Source organism: Phascolarctos cinereus, unplaced genomic scaffold (genome assembly GCF_003287225.1).
Source record: "Phascolarctos cinereus isolate Bilbo 61053 unplaced genomic scaffold, phaCin_HiC Scaffold_4;HRSCAF=312, whole genome shotgun sequence".
NCBI classification, from domain to species: domain Eukaryota; kingdom Metazoa; phylum Chordata; class Mammalia; order Diprotodontia; family Phascolarctidae; genus Phascolarctos; species Phascolarctos cinereus.
The window spans coordinates 718383557-718400018 of NW_027555847.1; the positions used below are offsets into that span (position 1 = coordinate 718383557).

Here is a 16462-nt window from a genome sequence, read left to right on the forward strand (position 1 = left end):
GTCTATCTGAGTCAGTCATTGCACAGTGTGGCTGTTACTGTGTACAACGTTCTCCCGGTTCTGCTCACTTCGTTTAGCATCAGTTCACATAAGTCTTTCCAGGTTTTTCTGAAGTCTTCCTGCTCATCATTTCTTCTAACACAGTAGTATTCCATTACATTCATAGACCACAACTTGTTCAGCCATCCCCCTCAATTTCCAATTCTTGGCCACCACAGAAAGAGCTGCTATAAATATTTTCGTACATGTGGCCCTTTGGGCTACATGGTTCCAAATTGCTCTCCAGAATGGTTGTATCAGTTCAGACTCCACCAACAATGCTTCCACCAATTTTCCCACATCTCCAACATTTTTCTGTTTTGTCATGTTGGCCAGTCTGATGGGTGTGAGGTGGTACCTCAGAGTTGTTTTGATATGCATTATTTCTCTAATCAATAGTGATCCAGAGCATTTTTTCATGTGACTAAAGAGCAGATGAGTTGCTTTGTAGCCACTTGCCTTGGGCTTGAGAGACAGCGTCTTCTGAGGGAGGAAGGCCTTGGGGCTCTGGGGGACAGGTAGCAGTGGCTGCTGGCTGGGCCCTTGGGAAGCCATTGGACCATTTCTGTCTCACAGAAAATTGTTTTCCATTTGTGGGTATACCTAAAGGCTTAAGCTGATTCACCCTATGCCTCTGAGGTGATCTTCTGAGCTCTAATGGATTGAGTTACCTCTAGTAATAAGTCTAGCTCTACTTACTCCCTGCTGAATCAATTAGTAACCATTTATGAAGTGCCTGCTGTGTGCCAGGCACTGAGCTTTAGACCTGTATCTCCTATGTTGTGATGGGCAGTTTTCAGCCAGCAGCACTTTCATCGCTCATTGCCTCTTGCCTGGACTCTTGTAATAGCCACCTAATTGATCTGCTTGTGCGGGTTTCTCCTCTCTTCAGCCCTTCCTCCATATAGCTGCCGGGTGATCTTCTTAAATCCGGTCTGTTCAGATCACTTCCCTGGGCAAGAAACTTCATTGGTACCTTGCTGCCTCTAGGGCCGAACAGAAGGTGCTCTGGCTCCTGGCTGGCTTTGCAAACTCAACACGTGTTACTCCTGATCCACTTGCTGTCCCTCATAGGAGGCATTCCATTTTGGGTCTCTGGCCCTTTGGACAGGCTTTCTCTGGAATAGCTTTTCCTTCTCATCTCTTCCTCTGAATCCTTCGAGGCTCCGCTCAGGTGCCTCCTGTTACACAAGACTTTTAATGAACCCTTCTTCCCTCCCCCAAAGGATTCTGAGTCTCTTTCATATCTGCTCATATTTGTCGAAGAAGGAGCAAATGATAAAGCATTTAATAAGCGTTTACTGTGTGCCTGGCACTTTGAGAAGCACTCGAGATAAAAGTACAGGCAAGCAGGACAGCCCCTGTCTTCGAAGAGCTTATTTTCTAATAATTAACAATAACAAAAAGCCCCGCCTGTGAAGGAGAGCCAGAAAGGGAGTGCAGAATACGATTCTGGGCTCCTCAAGACCGCACACATGGGCTGCAGGGTCAAAACTGTGTTCACAATACTGCCACTAAGATGTTTTCATTTCTCAGATGGCAGATAGTGATAGACATAGTCCACACAAACAGAGCTCTTTGGGCAGTTCCTCCCTAATTTTGAACAGTTCTGAAGGAGTCCTGAGAACTGCTGCAGTCTAGCCAGTGGAACTTGTGCCTCGACGCAGATTAAAGAAGGGGAAAAAAGCCCAAACCTTTCCGTGTGTCCCTGGCTTTCCTTGTTTATTTGGGGTTTTGCCCTTCCGGCTCTCTTCCGTCAGAACTATGTCAGACTTTTATTGTCATCTTCCTTGATCATCTTCCATATTCTTCACTGTAGTTTTAAAATCCAGATTCCTTGTGAATTCCCTGTGCATCCACATTAATTTCTTTAGAGAACTCCCCTTCCCTCTTCTCCTTTGAATCATTTTCATAACTGTCTTCAGAATTTAATTCTTGATTTCTCCTCATCCTTCCGGGGCTTATTTCCCCTGTAGAATTTGAGTTCACAGGCTCCTACCAAGCCTTCTGAATCTCTGCAGTATTATGTTGTTCTTATTGGATCTCTTTTAAGCTTCAGGAGGGGCTTTGTAAACGAGGTTGTGTTATCCTTTATATCTACTCCTTTTCTTCCTCTTCGCCTAACTCCAACCTTCATGGTTTCATTGACTGACCATATTCCTTTAGCCTTTCTCCTTTTTAAAATTCTTGAAGATGGAAGGAATCAATATTTTGCCTGGAAAAATTTTTAAAATGGGCTAGCGGGGTCCCAGTCTTAAAATATTGGAATGGTTGACTCATGGAATTGGGATTAGACTTCTTACTTTGCTTGACAGGGAGGTGCATTTCAACTCTGTATAAAGAAGCTCTTGATAGTAATTAGTAGGCTGCCTTACTGTGTGACTCCCTTGTCCCTGGAGGTGTTGGCCAGTGGCAGGGGGATGACTTGTCTGGGATGTAGATGACGTTCCCAGTTTGAGTAGGGATTGGACAACGTCACCTTTGTGCTTCCTTCGTGAAGTAAAATTCTGTGATTCTCCTATGGTGCCCAGACTCTTTTGTGTGTGTGTGTGGGGGGGGTGTCAGCTTTCTGATTGTTTAGAACCCATCATCTTTTGGGAGTAGCTAATACTATTTTTCCTTAAGTGCATTTATTACCTTGTGTTTGCCTACACAGGAAACTGCTCACCTGCCACTGCCTGAAATGGAATTGTACTGCTGTGCTTTGTTTGGTTTTTCGGTTTCACCTTATTTGCCGTTCCTTTTTGTACAGAGCAGGGAGCTCTGCACAAACTTTGGGGATGGTGGCTGCTTAGAGCCAGCTTGACTTACTCCGGAGCTGTTGGCATGAAAGGGCTTGGTTATACCGCTTCTACCCAGCATTGGAGAATGCAGGTGGTGGCCCAGACATTACTCCCTGAAGGTGAAAAGACAGTTCTCATAAGTCATACTGACACATTTTCAAAGTGATGCCTTGCATCAAGGTGACCCGGCTCGGTCTGTGAGATCACAAGCCCAGCTTTGGAGAGTTTGTGTAGTGTTTGAGTAAGTAATCCGCAGCACTGTGGCTTTTTATGGTGTGACACTGGAGTGTGCAGCAAGTTGAGCTGTGGAGGAAGATGAAGAAAGTTCCTTAGTGCTTGAGAGTCACATGAAGGTTTTTCTGTGGCTATGAAATCCACCCATCTTACATTCAGTTTATCATGGCCTTCATTTAGCTCTTAAACCTTACTGATGATATCTGAAGCTTCCTGAAAATGATACTGGATCTGATTTTTGAAGTGTAAAGTGAGTATAGGCGTGAGTCTCCCCCCCTCCCCCTTTACTTTCCCCTATCCCTTTGACTTCATTTTAGGACATTGTAATGAGAGGATAATCCTTTTCAAGCTGAAAAAGGATCTGAGAGGCCATTGAGGCCAAACCACTCATTTTGAAGTGGCTTAGAGAGAATAAGGGACTTAGCTATTGTTAAACCCTGGTCTTCTGACTCTAGCTGAGGACTCTTTTCTACTGTGTTACTTGGCCTCTGTTTTCTTTCCTTGAAGAATCAGAACTTCAGAGCTAAGCCTAGAAAGCTTTCACCCATTAGGTCCAGCTTCCTCATTTGGGAGAGGAAATAACCCCTGATTATACAGCGTGTTGGTGTCAGTACTGGGATGAAAACTCAAGCCTTATCATACAATTCAGAGTTTTTTCTACTCTCCTTCCTGCCTCTCTTTCTCTTCTCTACTCCCTTCCTTCCCCATCCCATGTACCTACTGTGGAGAAATGGCCCAAGTGGATTCTCATATGGCTGCATTAGAGGCAGAACCACCTTTTTAAAAATTTTTTAAATTTAAATTTTTAATTTTTAAATTTTTAATTTATTTTATTAAATATCTCCCATGTAGATGTAAAAAAAAATTAACCATAATTTTTTTTAAATTTTGAGTTCCAAATTCTCTTCCTCCCTTCTGCCCCTTTCCTTCTTTGAGAAGGCAGTTTGATTTCGATTATACATGTGACATCATGCAAAACATGTTTCTATATTAGCCATGTTGCAAAAGAAAATACATAATAAAACAGTAAAGTTAAAGAAGCTTTTTAAAAGTCTGCTTCAGTTCTTTCTCTGGAGATGGATAGCATTTTTCATCATGGTCCTTTGGAATTATCTTGAATCCTTGTCTTGATTAGAGTAGGTAAGTCTTTCTTGGGGCGGCTAGGTGACTCAATAGGTAGAGTTCTGAGCCTGGAGTCTGGTTCAGATCTGGCCTCAGACATGTACTAGAACTCAGGGCTTCGTAAACTTTTTCCAGTTGAGACTCCTTTTCACACATTTCCGCCGTGTTAGTTGGCATTGCATGACCTGAGGCCATGGCGCACAGTGTGAAGTATGCGTGCTTTGTGTTCAGAACCAAGGCTACAGTGAAGATGTAACATGGGCAAGCACTACTAGAAATACCTCAGATTCATTACGCATTTGTTTTTTAATTAATTTTTGGTCACTGAGCATTCAGAAACCTTTACTGTTGCCAAATGGGGTCATGACCCATAGTTTATTTAAGAAGTACTGTACTAAGGGGCAGCTAGGTGGCACAGTGGATAGAGCACCAGCCCTGAAGTCAGGAGGACCTGAGTTCAAATGTGGCCTCAGACCAAACACTTAACATTAGCTGTGTGGCCCTGGGCAAGTCACTTAATCCCCATTGCCTTTAAAAAAAAGAAAAGAAAAGAAGTACTGTACTAGATGTATGACCCTGGCAAGTCACTCAACCTCTTTGCCTTAATCCTCTATAGAAGGAAATGTCAAACCACTCCAGTATCTTTGCCAAGAAAACCCTATCGACAGTGTGGTCCATGGGGTCATGAAGAGTAGGACGTGACAGTACAGCAATAACAATGGCACCAAAGTCTTTCACAGTCGGTCATCGTTACCACATCACTGGTGCAGCGTGCATTGTCTCCTGGTTGTGCTCACTTCACTTGGCATGAGCTCATACAAGGTTTCCCAGGTTTTTCTGAAACCATCCTGCTCATCGTTTCTTGTAGCACAGTTGTATTCCATCACAATCACATAACGTCAATTGACAGATATCACTTTGTATTTCCAGTTCTTTGCCACCACAAAAAGAGCGACTGTAAACGTATTTTGGTTTTGTTTTTTCTACAAATAGGTCCTTTTCCCTTTTCTTTGATCTGTTTAGGATATAGACCTAGAAGTGGTATTGCTGGTTCAGAGGGTATGCACCGTTTTATAGCCCTTTGGGCATAGTTCCAAATTGTTCTCCAGAATGGTTGGGCTAGTCAGCAACTCCATCAGACAGTGAGTGCATTAGTGTCCCAATTTTTCTACATCTCCTCCAGCATTTGTTATTTTCCTTTTTTAGCATGTTAGCCAATCTGATAAGTGTGAGGTTGTACCTCAAGAGTTCTTTTAATTTGCACTTCTCTAATCAGTAGTGATTTGAAGCAACTTTGATTTCTTTTGAAAACTGCCTGGTCATATCCTTTAACCATTTACCAAATGGGGAAAGGCTCTTAATTTTATGCATTTAACTCAGTTCCTATGTATTTAAAAAATGAAGCCTTTATCAGAGAACCTTGCTGCAAAATCTCTCCCCCCGACCTTTCCTGTTTTCCTTTTAATTTTGGCGCCATCATTTATTTATTTATTTGGTTTGGCTTTGTGTGAAAAGGGTTTTGGGATTGTGTTCATATAATCCCTGGGTTTGTCTTAGCAGGTAGACTCCCAAGTACTTTACATGTGTGCAGTTATTTTAAATGAAATTTCTCTTTCTGTCTCTTCCTGCTGGGATATAGGAGTGCAGGGTTTTGGGGGTGGTATGTAGAACTACTGGTAATTTATGCGAGTTTATTTTATATCCTGGCAATTTTGCTGAAGTTGGTAATTATTTCAGCTAATTTTTCAGTTGATTTCTCTAGGGTTCTCTAAGTGTGCCATCATGTCATCTGCAAAGAGTGATGATTTTGTTTCCTCATTGCCTGCATTTATTGCTTCGGTGTCTTTTTCTTGTCTTATTGCTATAGCTAGCATTTCTAGTGCGGTGTTCAGTAATAACTGTGATAATGGGCATCCAGCTGCAGCTTCATCTCTGTAACAGAGCATGCTTGCTTTTGGTTTTAGGTAGATGCTGTTGAGTCATTTCAGTCCTGTCTGACTCTCCGTGACCCTATTTGCAGTTTTCTTGGCAAAGATACTGGAGCGGTTTGTCATTTTCTTCTCCAGCTCATCTTATAGATGAGAAAATGAGGCAAACAGTGTTAAGCGACTTGCCTAGGGTCATAGAGTTAGGAAATGGTCTGAGGCCGGAATTGAAGACCTGATTTGAATTCAGGCCCTCCTTACTCCAGGGCTGATGCTCTATCCACTGTACCCCAGCTGCCTCTTTAGATAAATATTACTTATTTTAAGAAAGGCTCCATTGATTCCTATGCTTTCTAGTATTTTTAATAGGAATAGGCATTCTCTTCAGTCAGAGGTATTTTCTGCATCTATTATGATAATTGTATGTTTTTTTATTACTGTTATTGAGGTCACTTATGTTGACAGTTTTCCTGATATTGAACCAGCCCTGCATTCCTGATATAAGTTGCACCTGGTGATATTGTATGATTTTTGTGATATATTGCTGTAATCTGTTTCCTAGTCTTTTATTTAAAATTTTTGCATTGATACTCATTAAGGAAATTAATCTATAGTTTTCTTTCTCTGTTTTTGCTCTCCCTGTTTTAACTATCAAAACCGTATTTGTGTCATAAAAGGAATTTGGTAAGACTCCTTCTTTACCTATTTTTCAAATAGTTTATATAGTATTGGAACTAATTGCTTCTTAAATGCTTGATAGAATTCGCTTGTGAATCCATTTGGTACTGAGGATTTATCCTCTTCTGTTAACCTGGACGGTTTATATTTTTGTAAATGTTCATCCATTTCACTTAGATTGTCGGTTTTACTACCGTATAATTGGGCAAAATAACTCTTAATAATTGCTTTAATTTCATCTTTGTTGGTAGTGCATTCATCCTTTTCATTTTTTATAGTAATTTGGTTTTCTTCCTTTTTTAAAATCAAATTAACCAATAGTTTATCTTATTTATTTTTTTTCATAAAAACAACTCCTAGTTTTATTTTTTAGTTCAATGGTTTTTATTTTTGACTTTATTAATCCTTAATCAGGATTTCCATCTAATTAGAGATTTTTAATTTGTTCTTTTTCTAATTCCTTTATTTGCATGCCCATTCATTGATCTGCTCTTTCCGTCTTCTGTTGATATATGTATTTAGAGATATATATTTTCCACTAAGTACTGCTTTGGCCGCATCCCACAAATTTTGGAATGTTGTCTCATTGTTGTCATTCTCTTTAATGAAATTATCAATTGTTTCTATGATTTTTTTTTCTTTGAACTACTCGTTCTTTAGGACTAGATTATTTAGTTTCCAGTTAGCTTTTAATATATGTTTTCATTGCCCTTTATTGAATATAATTTTTATTGCATTGTGGTCTGAAAAGGGTACATTTAATATTTCCCCTTTTCTGCATTTGGTTGTGAGGTTTTTATGCCCTAATACATGGTCAGTTTTTGTGAAGGTGCCGTGTACAGCTGTGAAAAGGGTATATTCCTTTCTGTTCCCATTCAGTTTCTCCAGAGGGCTATCATATCTAACTTTTCTAAGAGTCTATGCATATCCTTGATTTCTTTCTCATTTATTTTGTAACTAGGTTTATCTAGATCGGATGGTGGAATGAAGTCTTCCACTAGTGTAATTTTACTATTTCCTTCTGTAATTCATTTAGCTTTTTCTCTAAGAATGTGGATGCAATGCCATTTGGTGCATATAGGTTTAGTATTGATATTATTTAATTGTCTGTGGTTCCTTTTAGGAAGATGTAGTTTCCCTGCTTATCCCTTTTAATTAAGTCTATTTTTACTTTGGCTTTGTCTGATCATGATTGCTACCTCTGCTTTTTTTACTTTAGCTGAAGCATAATAGATTCTGTTCCAGCCTCTTGTTTTAATTGGGTGTGTATCTTTCTGTTTCAAGTATGTTTCTTATAAACAACATATTGTTGGATTCTGCTTTCTAATCGTTCTGCTGTCCAGTTATGTTTAATGGGTGAGTTCATCCCATTCACAGTTATGACAATAACAGTGTATTTCCCTTCCTTCTCTTTTCTTCTCTTTATCTTTCTTTTTATCCTGTCCCTCCTCTAAAGTCTGTTTTGCTTCTTACTGCTGCCTTCTTTTATCTGCCCTCCCTTTTATCACCAAGCCTTCTCCACACACACACACACACACACACACACACACACACACACACACACCCCATCTTCCACCCCCACACCTGCCCAATCCTCTTTTCCTCCAGCTTTCCTATTGGGTAAGATAGCGTTCTCTTACCAGTTGAGTATATGTATTTGTTTTCCCTTTTAAAACCATTTTAGATATGAATGAGGTTCACTTGCCCTCCCCCATTTTCCCCTCCAGTATAAAAGCTGTTCCTTCCTTTTATCTCTGTGTGAGACAATTTTCCCCATTCTTCTCTCCATTCTCCCAGAAATCCCTTTTTCTCACCTATTCTTTTTTTTTTAACAGCATCCTAACATAATTGGCTTACTCCCACACCCTCTTTCTATGTTCAGTCCTTCTAAATGCCCTAATAATGATAAAAGTTCTTAGAAGTTACATGTCTAATCTTCCATATAGAAAGGTAACCAGTTTAACCTTATTGAGTCCCTTGTGGTTTCTCTTTCATGTTTACCTTGGTAAAGTTTCTGTTCAATTCAGTTTCATCAGGAATGCTTGAAAGTCCCCTATTTCATTAAGTGTTCATTTTCACTTTTGCTGGGTAGTTTATTCTCAGTTGCAGTCAGTTCTTTTGCCTTCCAGAATATCATATTCCAAGCCTTTTCCTCCTTTACTTTGATAGCTGCTAGATTTTATGTGATCCTGACTGGCTCCATGGTACTTGAATAGTTGCTTTCTGGCTACTGGAAGTATTTTCTCTTTGATCTGGGGGCTCTGGAATTTGCCTGTAATATTCTTGGGAGTTTTCATTTGGGGATCTCTTTCAGGTGGTGATTGGTGGATTCTTTCAGTTTTTGTTTTACCCTCTGGTTCTATGATATATGGGCAGTTTTCCTTGTTAACTTCTTGAAATACTGTGTCTAGACCAGGGGTGGGGAACCTGCTGCCTTGAGACCACATGTGGCCTTTTAGGTCTTGGGTGAGGCCTTTTGTCTGAGTCCTTTTATTAAGGGGATTTTTCTGAGAGGTTTGAATTCAGTCACAGGGCCGAACTTGAGCACCTCCAGGTCTTGTGGCCTCCAGGCCACAGATGCTCCACCCCTGGTAGATTCTTTCTTTGATCATGGCTTTCAGGTAATCCAGTAATTCTTAAATTATCTCTCTTTGTTCTGTTTTCCAGGTCAGTTGTTTTTCCATTGAGATATTTCAAGTTTTCTTCTATTTTTTTTTTCAGTCTTATCACTTTGTTTTATTGTTTCTTGCTGTCTCATAGAGTCATTAGCTTCTACGTGTCAAATTCTGATTTTTAAGGAATTATTTTTTTCAGTGAGCTTTTGTACTTTTTCCATTTGGCCAATTCTGTTTTTTTAAGAAGTTATTTTCATCAGTGAATTTTTGAACCCATTTCCCCAAAGTATTGTCTTTTCATAAATTTATTCCTTTGCTTTCATTTCTTTACCTAATTTTTCCTCGACCATTCTTATTTGAGTTTGAAAATCAATTCTTAGTGCTTCTGGAAATTCTATGGCTTGTGTCCAATTCACATTTTTCTTTGAGGCTTTGCTTGTAGCTGTTTTGACTTCATGGTCTTTTTCTGAGTTTATTTCTTGATCTTCCCTGTCACCATAGTAGCTTTTTTGTCATCAGGTTTTTTTGTTGTTGTTTGCTCATTTTTCCACCCTAATTCTTGATGTGGAACTTTTTGTTAATGTTGGGAGGATCTTCTCCTGACATGGGTAGGGGTAGAAGGGCACTGTCTCAAACTTCAGCCTTTTTTGCGCTGCTGTTTTCAGAGCTCGTTTGGGTTTTTGGAAGTTTTCAGTACTTTGAAGTTGGTGTGATCTGGGGACAGTTGTAATGAGTGTTTTCCTGGTCTGCGATCTGGTCCTTACCCAGGAAGGACCCCTGATCCCTTGGAATTGCAGTTGATACTTCTCAGAGCTCCTCCTTCCTTGGGACCAGAAACAATACTGTTCCTTAAGATCCTTGATCCTGGAAATGATACTGCCCTTCAGGGCTCCCACTCCCTCTTGAACAAAAGTGTTCTCCTCTGCCTTTGACCTATGACCTAGCAGTCAGTATAGGCAGTGGAGTCGCTTACTAGTGTCTGGTCCTATGTCTCTGTCATCTCTTTCTGACCAGTTGCCAGGTCCCCTCACCACCTCTGCCTCAAGAGCTTCCAAAGCCGCTGCTGCTGCTACTTCTGCCATCATCACCTAGTCCTCCCACAGTTCCATCCATGTGGTCTCTGGGCCAGCCTCCTGCCCCTGTGTCACAAATCCCTCTTTCAACCTGCTATGTTGTCTTGGGCCAGAAGAATGTCTCACTCTGACCTTTTGTTGGCTCTGCCGCTCCAGAAGTCTATTTGAAGAGTTATTTTGAAGTTGTTTGGAGAGGAATATTGGGAGAGCTCAGCCTTTTCTACTCTGCCATCTTGGCTCCACCTCTAGAAGTCTCCAGAACCACTTTTTTCCATCTGTGGAATGCCATGACTGGATGACCCACAATGGAGCATATTGCCTTGGGGGAGGGCAAGGGAAACAAAGACGGGAATCACTGGGGACATTGTGGAGCCGAGTTCTGCTTGGTTCAGTGCGAGCTGGGGTAGGGCCAGCTGACCTTCAAGGGACCTTCAGACTCTACTGCTCTGCAGCTGTAGTCCTCACCGAAGATCAGTGGGAATCTTGTCCAGCATGGCCAGACTGGGGCTGGGTGGCTGTTTTGTGTCAGACATAGAAGCCAAGAGGGAGCCTGTTTGTCATTTGTTTGACTTCCCCTCATCATTAGTATTCATGGTCTTAGCTAGATGTTTTGGGTGAGCTGTAATAAAGTGAATAGTTAAAACTGGGGATAGCTTGAAGTCATTACTCAGGACACCACCTCGGCCACACCCCCCATTCCCATCCGAGGTGGAGGCTTGCTTCTCCTGGCACATGCTCCGTGCTGTGAGGTCTCTGCTGGCTACGTTGACACCAGAGGCTCCTTGGACTTAACCTGGTTTTGTCCCTTTTTTTTTAAACGTAATACACCCATGGCACTCATAGCTTCCACTTCCCTCAAGTTAGACATTTCTGTTCATCTTTGAACAAACCTGGGAGTTTAGGGAGCTTCTCGAGACTCTGAGTGATGAGACGGGACAAACGAAGCCTTCCTGAGGCAGGAAGGCTCATGGTCCTTGGGGTTCATGGGTGAGCGGACCAAAGCGTACATCTCATTCAGGCACTTTTTTTCCCTTGTCTTGAAGCCAACTACTTTGCTTCCAAATCCTTTCTAAAAACGGGTTGGATTTAGCAGATTATTGCCTTCCTGCATCCCTGGAGCCCATCGTTTGGGTATTTTTCTCTTTTAGCAACTTAGCTTGGACTATAAAGAAGCAATTTAAATAGGGAAATTGTGCCTTGCATTCGAGAGAGAAATCACCCCATTTCCTTTCCTAAAGTCGAAGGTTCTCTGGGATAAACCACATTGTTTTTCCTTAGATTTGGGAGACCTGCTTATGTTGTGATGATTCCTCTTGCAACTCATTTTGTTTGGTGTTTGTTTATTTTATGTCCTGCACTCCTGGATATTTAGAATACTGCCTAATGATTGTCATGATGACGTAAACAGACTGAGCATGGACGGGTTTTACTGGCATTTAGAGCAGCAGGGAATGGTAGGCTCCATTGCTGCCTCTTTATTTCTCTCTTGAAAAAAACAGCAGCACCTTAATGCTAGTGCAGCCCAATTGTCCTTGTTTTGTTAATGTGCTTACACACGGTGAGCTCCTTACCCAGCCTTTTGCTGTTTCCTGAGCTTCCCCTGGGCCTGATCGCTGATGCTCTTCAGAGAAGGTCTAATCATTGGGATATTTTGGGACATGCCACCATTTCTGCTCAGATATCTTGCCATAGTGTTGCCTGTTAGGAACGAATGTTCTCTGAAAAGTAGGAAACCACATTTTTGTTGCTCTTGTTAGAGCCACTCTTGCTGTGTCATGAGCAAGCAGATGAGCTGTTCTTCTGGGAGCCTTGCCTCACTTCTTTCTCATCTGCTCTTGGTCCCTAGGGGAGCACGTCACGGCAAGATTTAAAAATGAAGTTGAGCGGATGGGTTTTGATATGAACAACGCCTGGAGGATCTCCAACATCAATGAGAAATACAGTAAGTTGTCTGGGTCCCTGTAGACAGCTGGCTCGTGGCCAAGGGCCCGCCTTGAAAACGCCAGCCTGTGTGCAGCACATCGTTTGAACTTGGGCTTCTTTCAACTTTATTTATTTATCAGATCTGAATCTGTCATCTGGAAAGTGTTCGTTGATACTTTCTAAACTACTTGCCCCTGTTGCCGTCCCTGGAGAAAAAAATAAAAGTCTCTAAGTAAAGACTAGATAACCACGTGTTGGAAATGTATTGGGGATTTTCTTTCCAGGTACAGGTTACATGAGATGGACCCCTTCCAACCCAGAGATTCTGGGATCTTCTCATTTTGTATAAATGTGTATGTGTGGGTACATAGACATGCATGCATGCATGCATACATACATACATACGTACATACGTGAGTGCGTGTGTTCATGGGAGGGAAGAAGGAGGGAGGGGAAAGGGGGATAAGAGAGAAAACAGGTAATTCCCCCTTTTGCTATGTGTTTGTAAACCATACAACAGGTAGGTATAAAGTGGGTCATATTTTCTCTTTAGTAACACTGTTATGATTGAACCATTCATTCCTGACCAAGGACTCGGCATCTGATAATCTGATTGACTGATGCTATATTATTGAACTTAAAAAAAATCTCCGACTTAAGCATCTTTAATTGAGAAAAGAGCATAATTATGTCCCAAATTCCATAAAATAGACATGAAAGGTACCTTACACATTGATTATACAAGGGTCTCTGCGGTATTATAAAATACATTCACTTCATTTTCCCCAAAATCTGTGATTTCATCGGTGACAACTCCTCCCATCCACTGAAATTATGATCTAGACCTCGCTGTGTGCCAGGCATTGTGCTATGCACTGGGGTGTAAGGACATAAATGGGGGCCTCCCTGTGCTCCCAGAACTTGAGTTCCATAAGAGAAAGACAGTGTGGGTATGTAAACATTTTCACAATAAATAGGGTAATTTTGGGGAGAGGGGGGAGACTAACAGCAGGGACGATCAGGAAAGGCTCAATGTGGAAGCTCTTGCTGTAGCTGCGTTTTGAAGGAAATTAGGGATTTTCAGAGGTGGCAGTGAGAAGGGAGTGCCTTCCAGACATGGGCAGGCAGCACCGTTTATGTGCACATATATTCAGAAGCACATAGCTGGGAGATGGAGTAAGGAGCTGCCAGTTTGGCTAGGCTGTCAAATGTCTAAAGGGTTGTTCTGTTTAAGAAGCCTGAAAAAATAGAGTGGAGAGGGTTTTTGAAGGACTTTAAATGCCAAAGAGCATTCCTAGTTGTTCCTGGAATAAGGAGCCCCAGGAGTTTGAATAGAGAAGTAACATAGTCAGAACTGTGCTTTAGGAAAATCACTTTGGCTCCTATGTGGAGGACGGGTTGCAGAAGGGAGGAACCAATTAGGAGGCTACGGTGGTCTTCCAGAAGAGAGATGATGGAGGCCTGAATTGGGCTCGTGGCTCTGTTGGGAGAGAGAAGGGGATGGATGAGAGACAGACTTGGCACTTCTGACCATGTGGGCTGAGAGTGGAGGAGACCTCTGAGGTCGTGAACCTGGGTAACTAGAAGGATGGGGTACCCTTGACAGAAACTGGGAAGTTTAGAACAGGGTTGAGTCTGACATGCCTTATGAAACGAAGTTGGAGATGTCCCAGTGGGAGATGAACTTCAGTCACGGAGAGACTTGATGGGATAAATGGATCTGGAAGTCATTAGCATAAAGATGGTGGGTAATCGCATGCCTGGGTAAGGGAAAGGGAGAGGGAGTGGAGGGAAAGACAGAGCAGCAGGTGGAGCAAGCCATAATTGGGGGATCACCTATCTATACCTTTTGGTTAAGGGTCTTTGATAAACACACACACACACACACACACACACACACACCCTTCCCCCAAGTATCTGGTGAGGAGCCTTGCTGGTAGAGCTTCTGAGGTCTTGGGGTCACCCCTCACTTCTGTGAGGTGGGCCTCAAGATAAAGAGAAGGCTAGTAGTAACTGTCAAAGGAATGTAGAAACACAGTACAAAGATAGAGCTGGTTTGCATTGTACAGTTGGTTTAAAACTAATATGCCAATTACATTTAAGAAACATTAATTAATACTTTAACAGTTTTTCTCACTGCCTTAGCACTTAGAAAGACTACTTCCTTCTTGAAATAGCATGAGTGTTTGGCACTGAAAGGTTTGCTGTAAAGAAACTTTCCTTTCATTGAGAAGTAAACTAGGCTGCCTTTGGACCTGCCTACCTGTCGGCTCCTCCTCTCGGGAAGTCTTCAGGTGGAAGCAGGAGAGAGATTTTTGGGCTAGTCCTGGTTGGCCTAGATGTGCTCTGAGGGCCTTGTCCACCCTGAGACCCTCTGATGCGGTCAAGAAGTTGGCATTGATGCAGTCTTTTCTCATGATAGATTTCCCTGTTCCACACAAGCTAGGTGTTCTAGGGCAGCTAGGTGGCGCCATAGTGCACAGAGCACAGGCACTAGAGTCAGGAAGACTTTGTGTGTTCAAATCCTGCCTCACCAGCTGTGTGATCCTGGGCAAGTCACTTAACTCTGTTTATCTCTGTTTCGTTATCTGTAAAATGAGCTGGGAAAAAAATGGCAAACCATTTTAGTATCTTTGTTAAGAAACCCCGAAATGGGGTCCTGAAGAGTCAGACACGGCTGAAACTACTGAACAGCAACATCCATACAAGCAGAGACAGGCCAACCTTTCTGTTGCCTGTACGTCTGCTTTGTCTGGAGTCAGTCTCCTCGGTGTTTAGTGAAAGCTTAGCAGAGCACCTCAACTAGAAAGACAGAATCCACCAGTATTGAGTAATTAGCCATAAACTTTGACGAGGATTGGTGACATTGGCCCAAGCGTAGCTCATCTTCTTCTTTGTTCTGGGGGGAGTTTGAAGGCCAGGGGCAGCAGGCCATCAGTCCTACTTTGTTTCAGCAGATATTTCCTCTTACAGTTGCTTGAGTCCTTGATACAAGGGGAAGGTAAAACATACTTTGGCTTTGGAAGGTGATGCATTCAAAAAGCAGTCTGTGAGCCTTACTTGAAAAAAACAAAACTCGGAAAGTTTTTAAAAATGAATTTCATTGTTTTGAAAACTTACTGTGGATTCTTCAAAAGATAGGCAGAGGGGGCAGCTAGGTGGCGCAGTGGATAGAATACCAGCCCTGAAGTCAGGAGGGCCTGAGTTCAAATCTGTCCTCGGACCAAACACTTGTCACTTACTAGCTGTGTGACCCTGAGCAAGTCACTTAACCCCAACTGCCTTAAAAAAAAAAGGTAGGCAGAGTCTTAACAGTTGTTCTTGTTTTATTTGAATTCATTGTTTTCCAATTTAAGATAGTTTAATTGGAGTGTATTTTAAGACTTGAATTTGAAGCTTTTTTTTTTTGGTATTTAAACAGATCCATTTGCAAATAGTTTCATTTCTCTCTTAATGCATTTATGACTGTTTGGGGAAAACTTTTCCTTAGAAGTTGACAGGTGGTTTTTAGAAACATATCCTGATAACAAAAGGTCACTATTTATAGATTCTATTTTAGGTTTAATTGGGCACTGTTTTTTTTTAACAGCTAAATAAAATAAAAGCAAAAGGCCTTTTTTTTTTTTGCCCTAGTTCTCTTTCTAAGCAGTTAGTCACGGGTTCTTCAGCTATTAGCACATGAAACGGTGGTGCTGGAGAGCATGTTACAGGTCACATAGCCCACTCCCCTCAGGGTGAAGAGATCAGCCCGCTAAGTGGGCTCTGGCAGTCCAGAGGTGATGTGACTTGCCTGGGCTCAGGACAGCTCCGGCCTTCCTACTGGAGCGCTGCACTTTCCCCAACCCTGTGCTGGCATGAGGGTTCTCAGATGGTCGCAGTGGAGACATCTGGCTTTGTCCTGAGTGCAGACGCGCCTGAGCAGTTACCACTGACATCTCCATTCTGTCTCTTCCTTTGTGTTTGCTTACATGGCAGTTGGTGGTGATTGTTAGGTGGCCCTTGGTTTAAGGTGTGTATTTCATTTGTAAATGGCTATTGGTTTTCCTAAACATTATCTACAAATTTGTCTG

General features: G+C 41.9%; 1 protein-coding gene across 1 annotated transcript in view; it reads left to right on the top strand.

Annotated features, from left to right (window-relative positions):
* Positions 1-16462, top strand: part of MTMR3 (myotubularin related protein 3) — a 204373-nt gene that overhangs the window by 156363 nt on the left and 31548 nt on the right. The window contains 1 exon segment of the mRNA XM_020996651.2: positions 12316-12415. Within this exon segment, the coding sequence (XP_020852310.1) occupies positions 12316-12415 (100 nt within the window).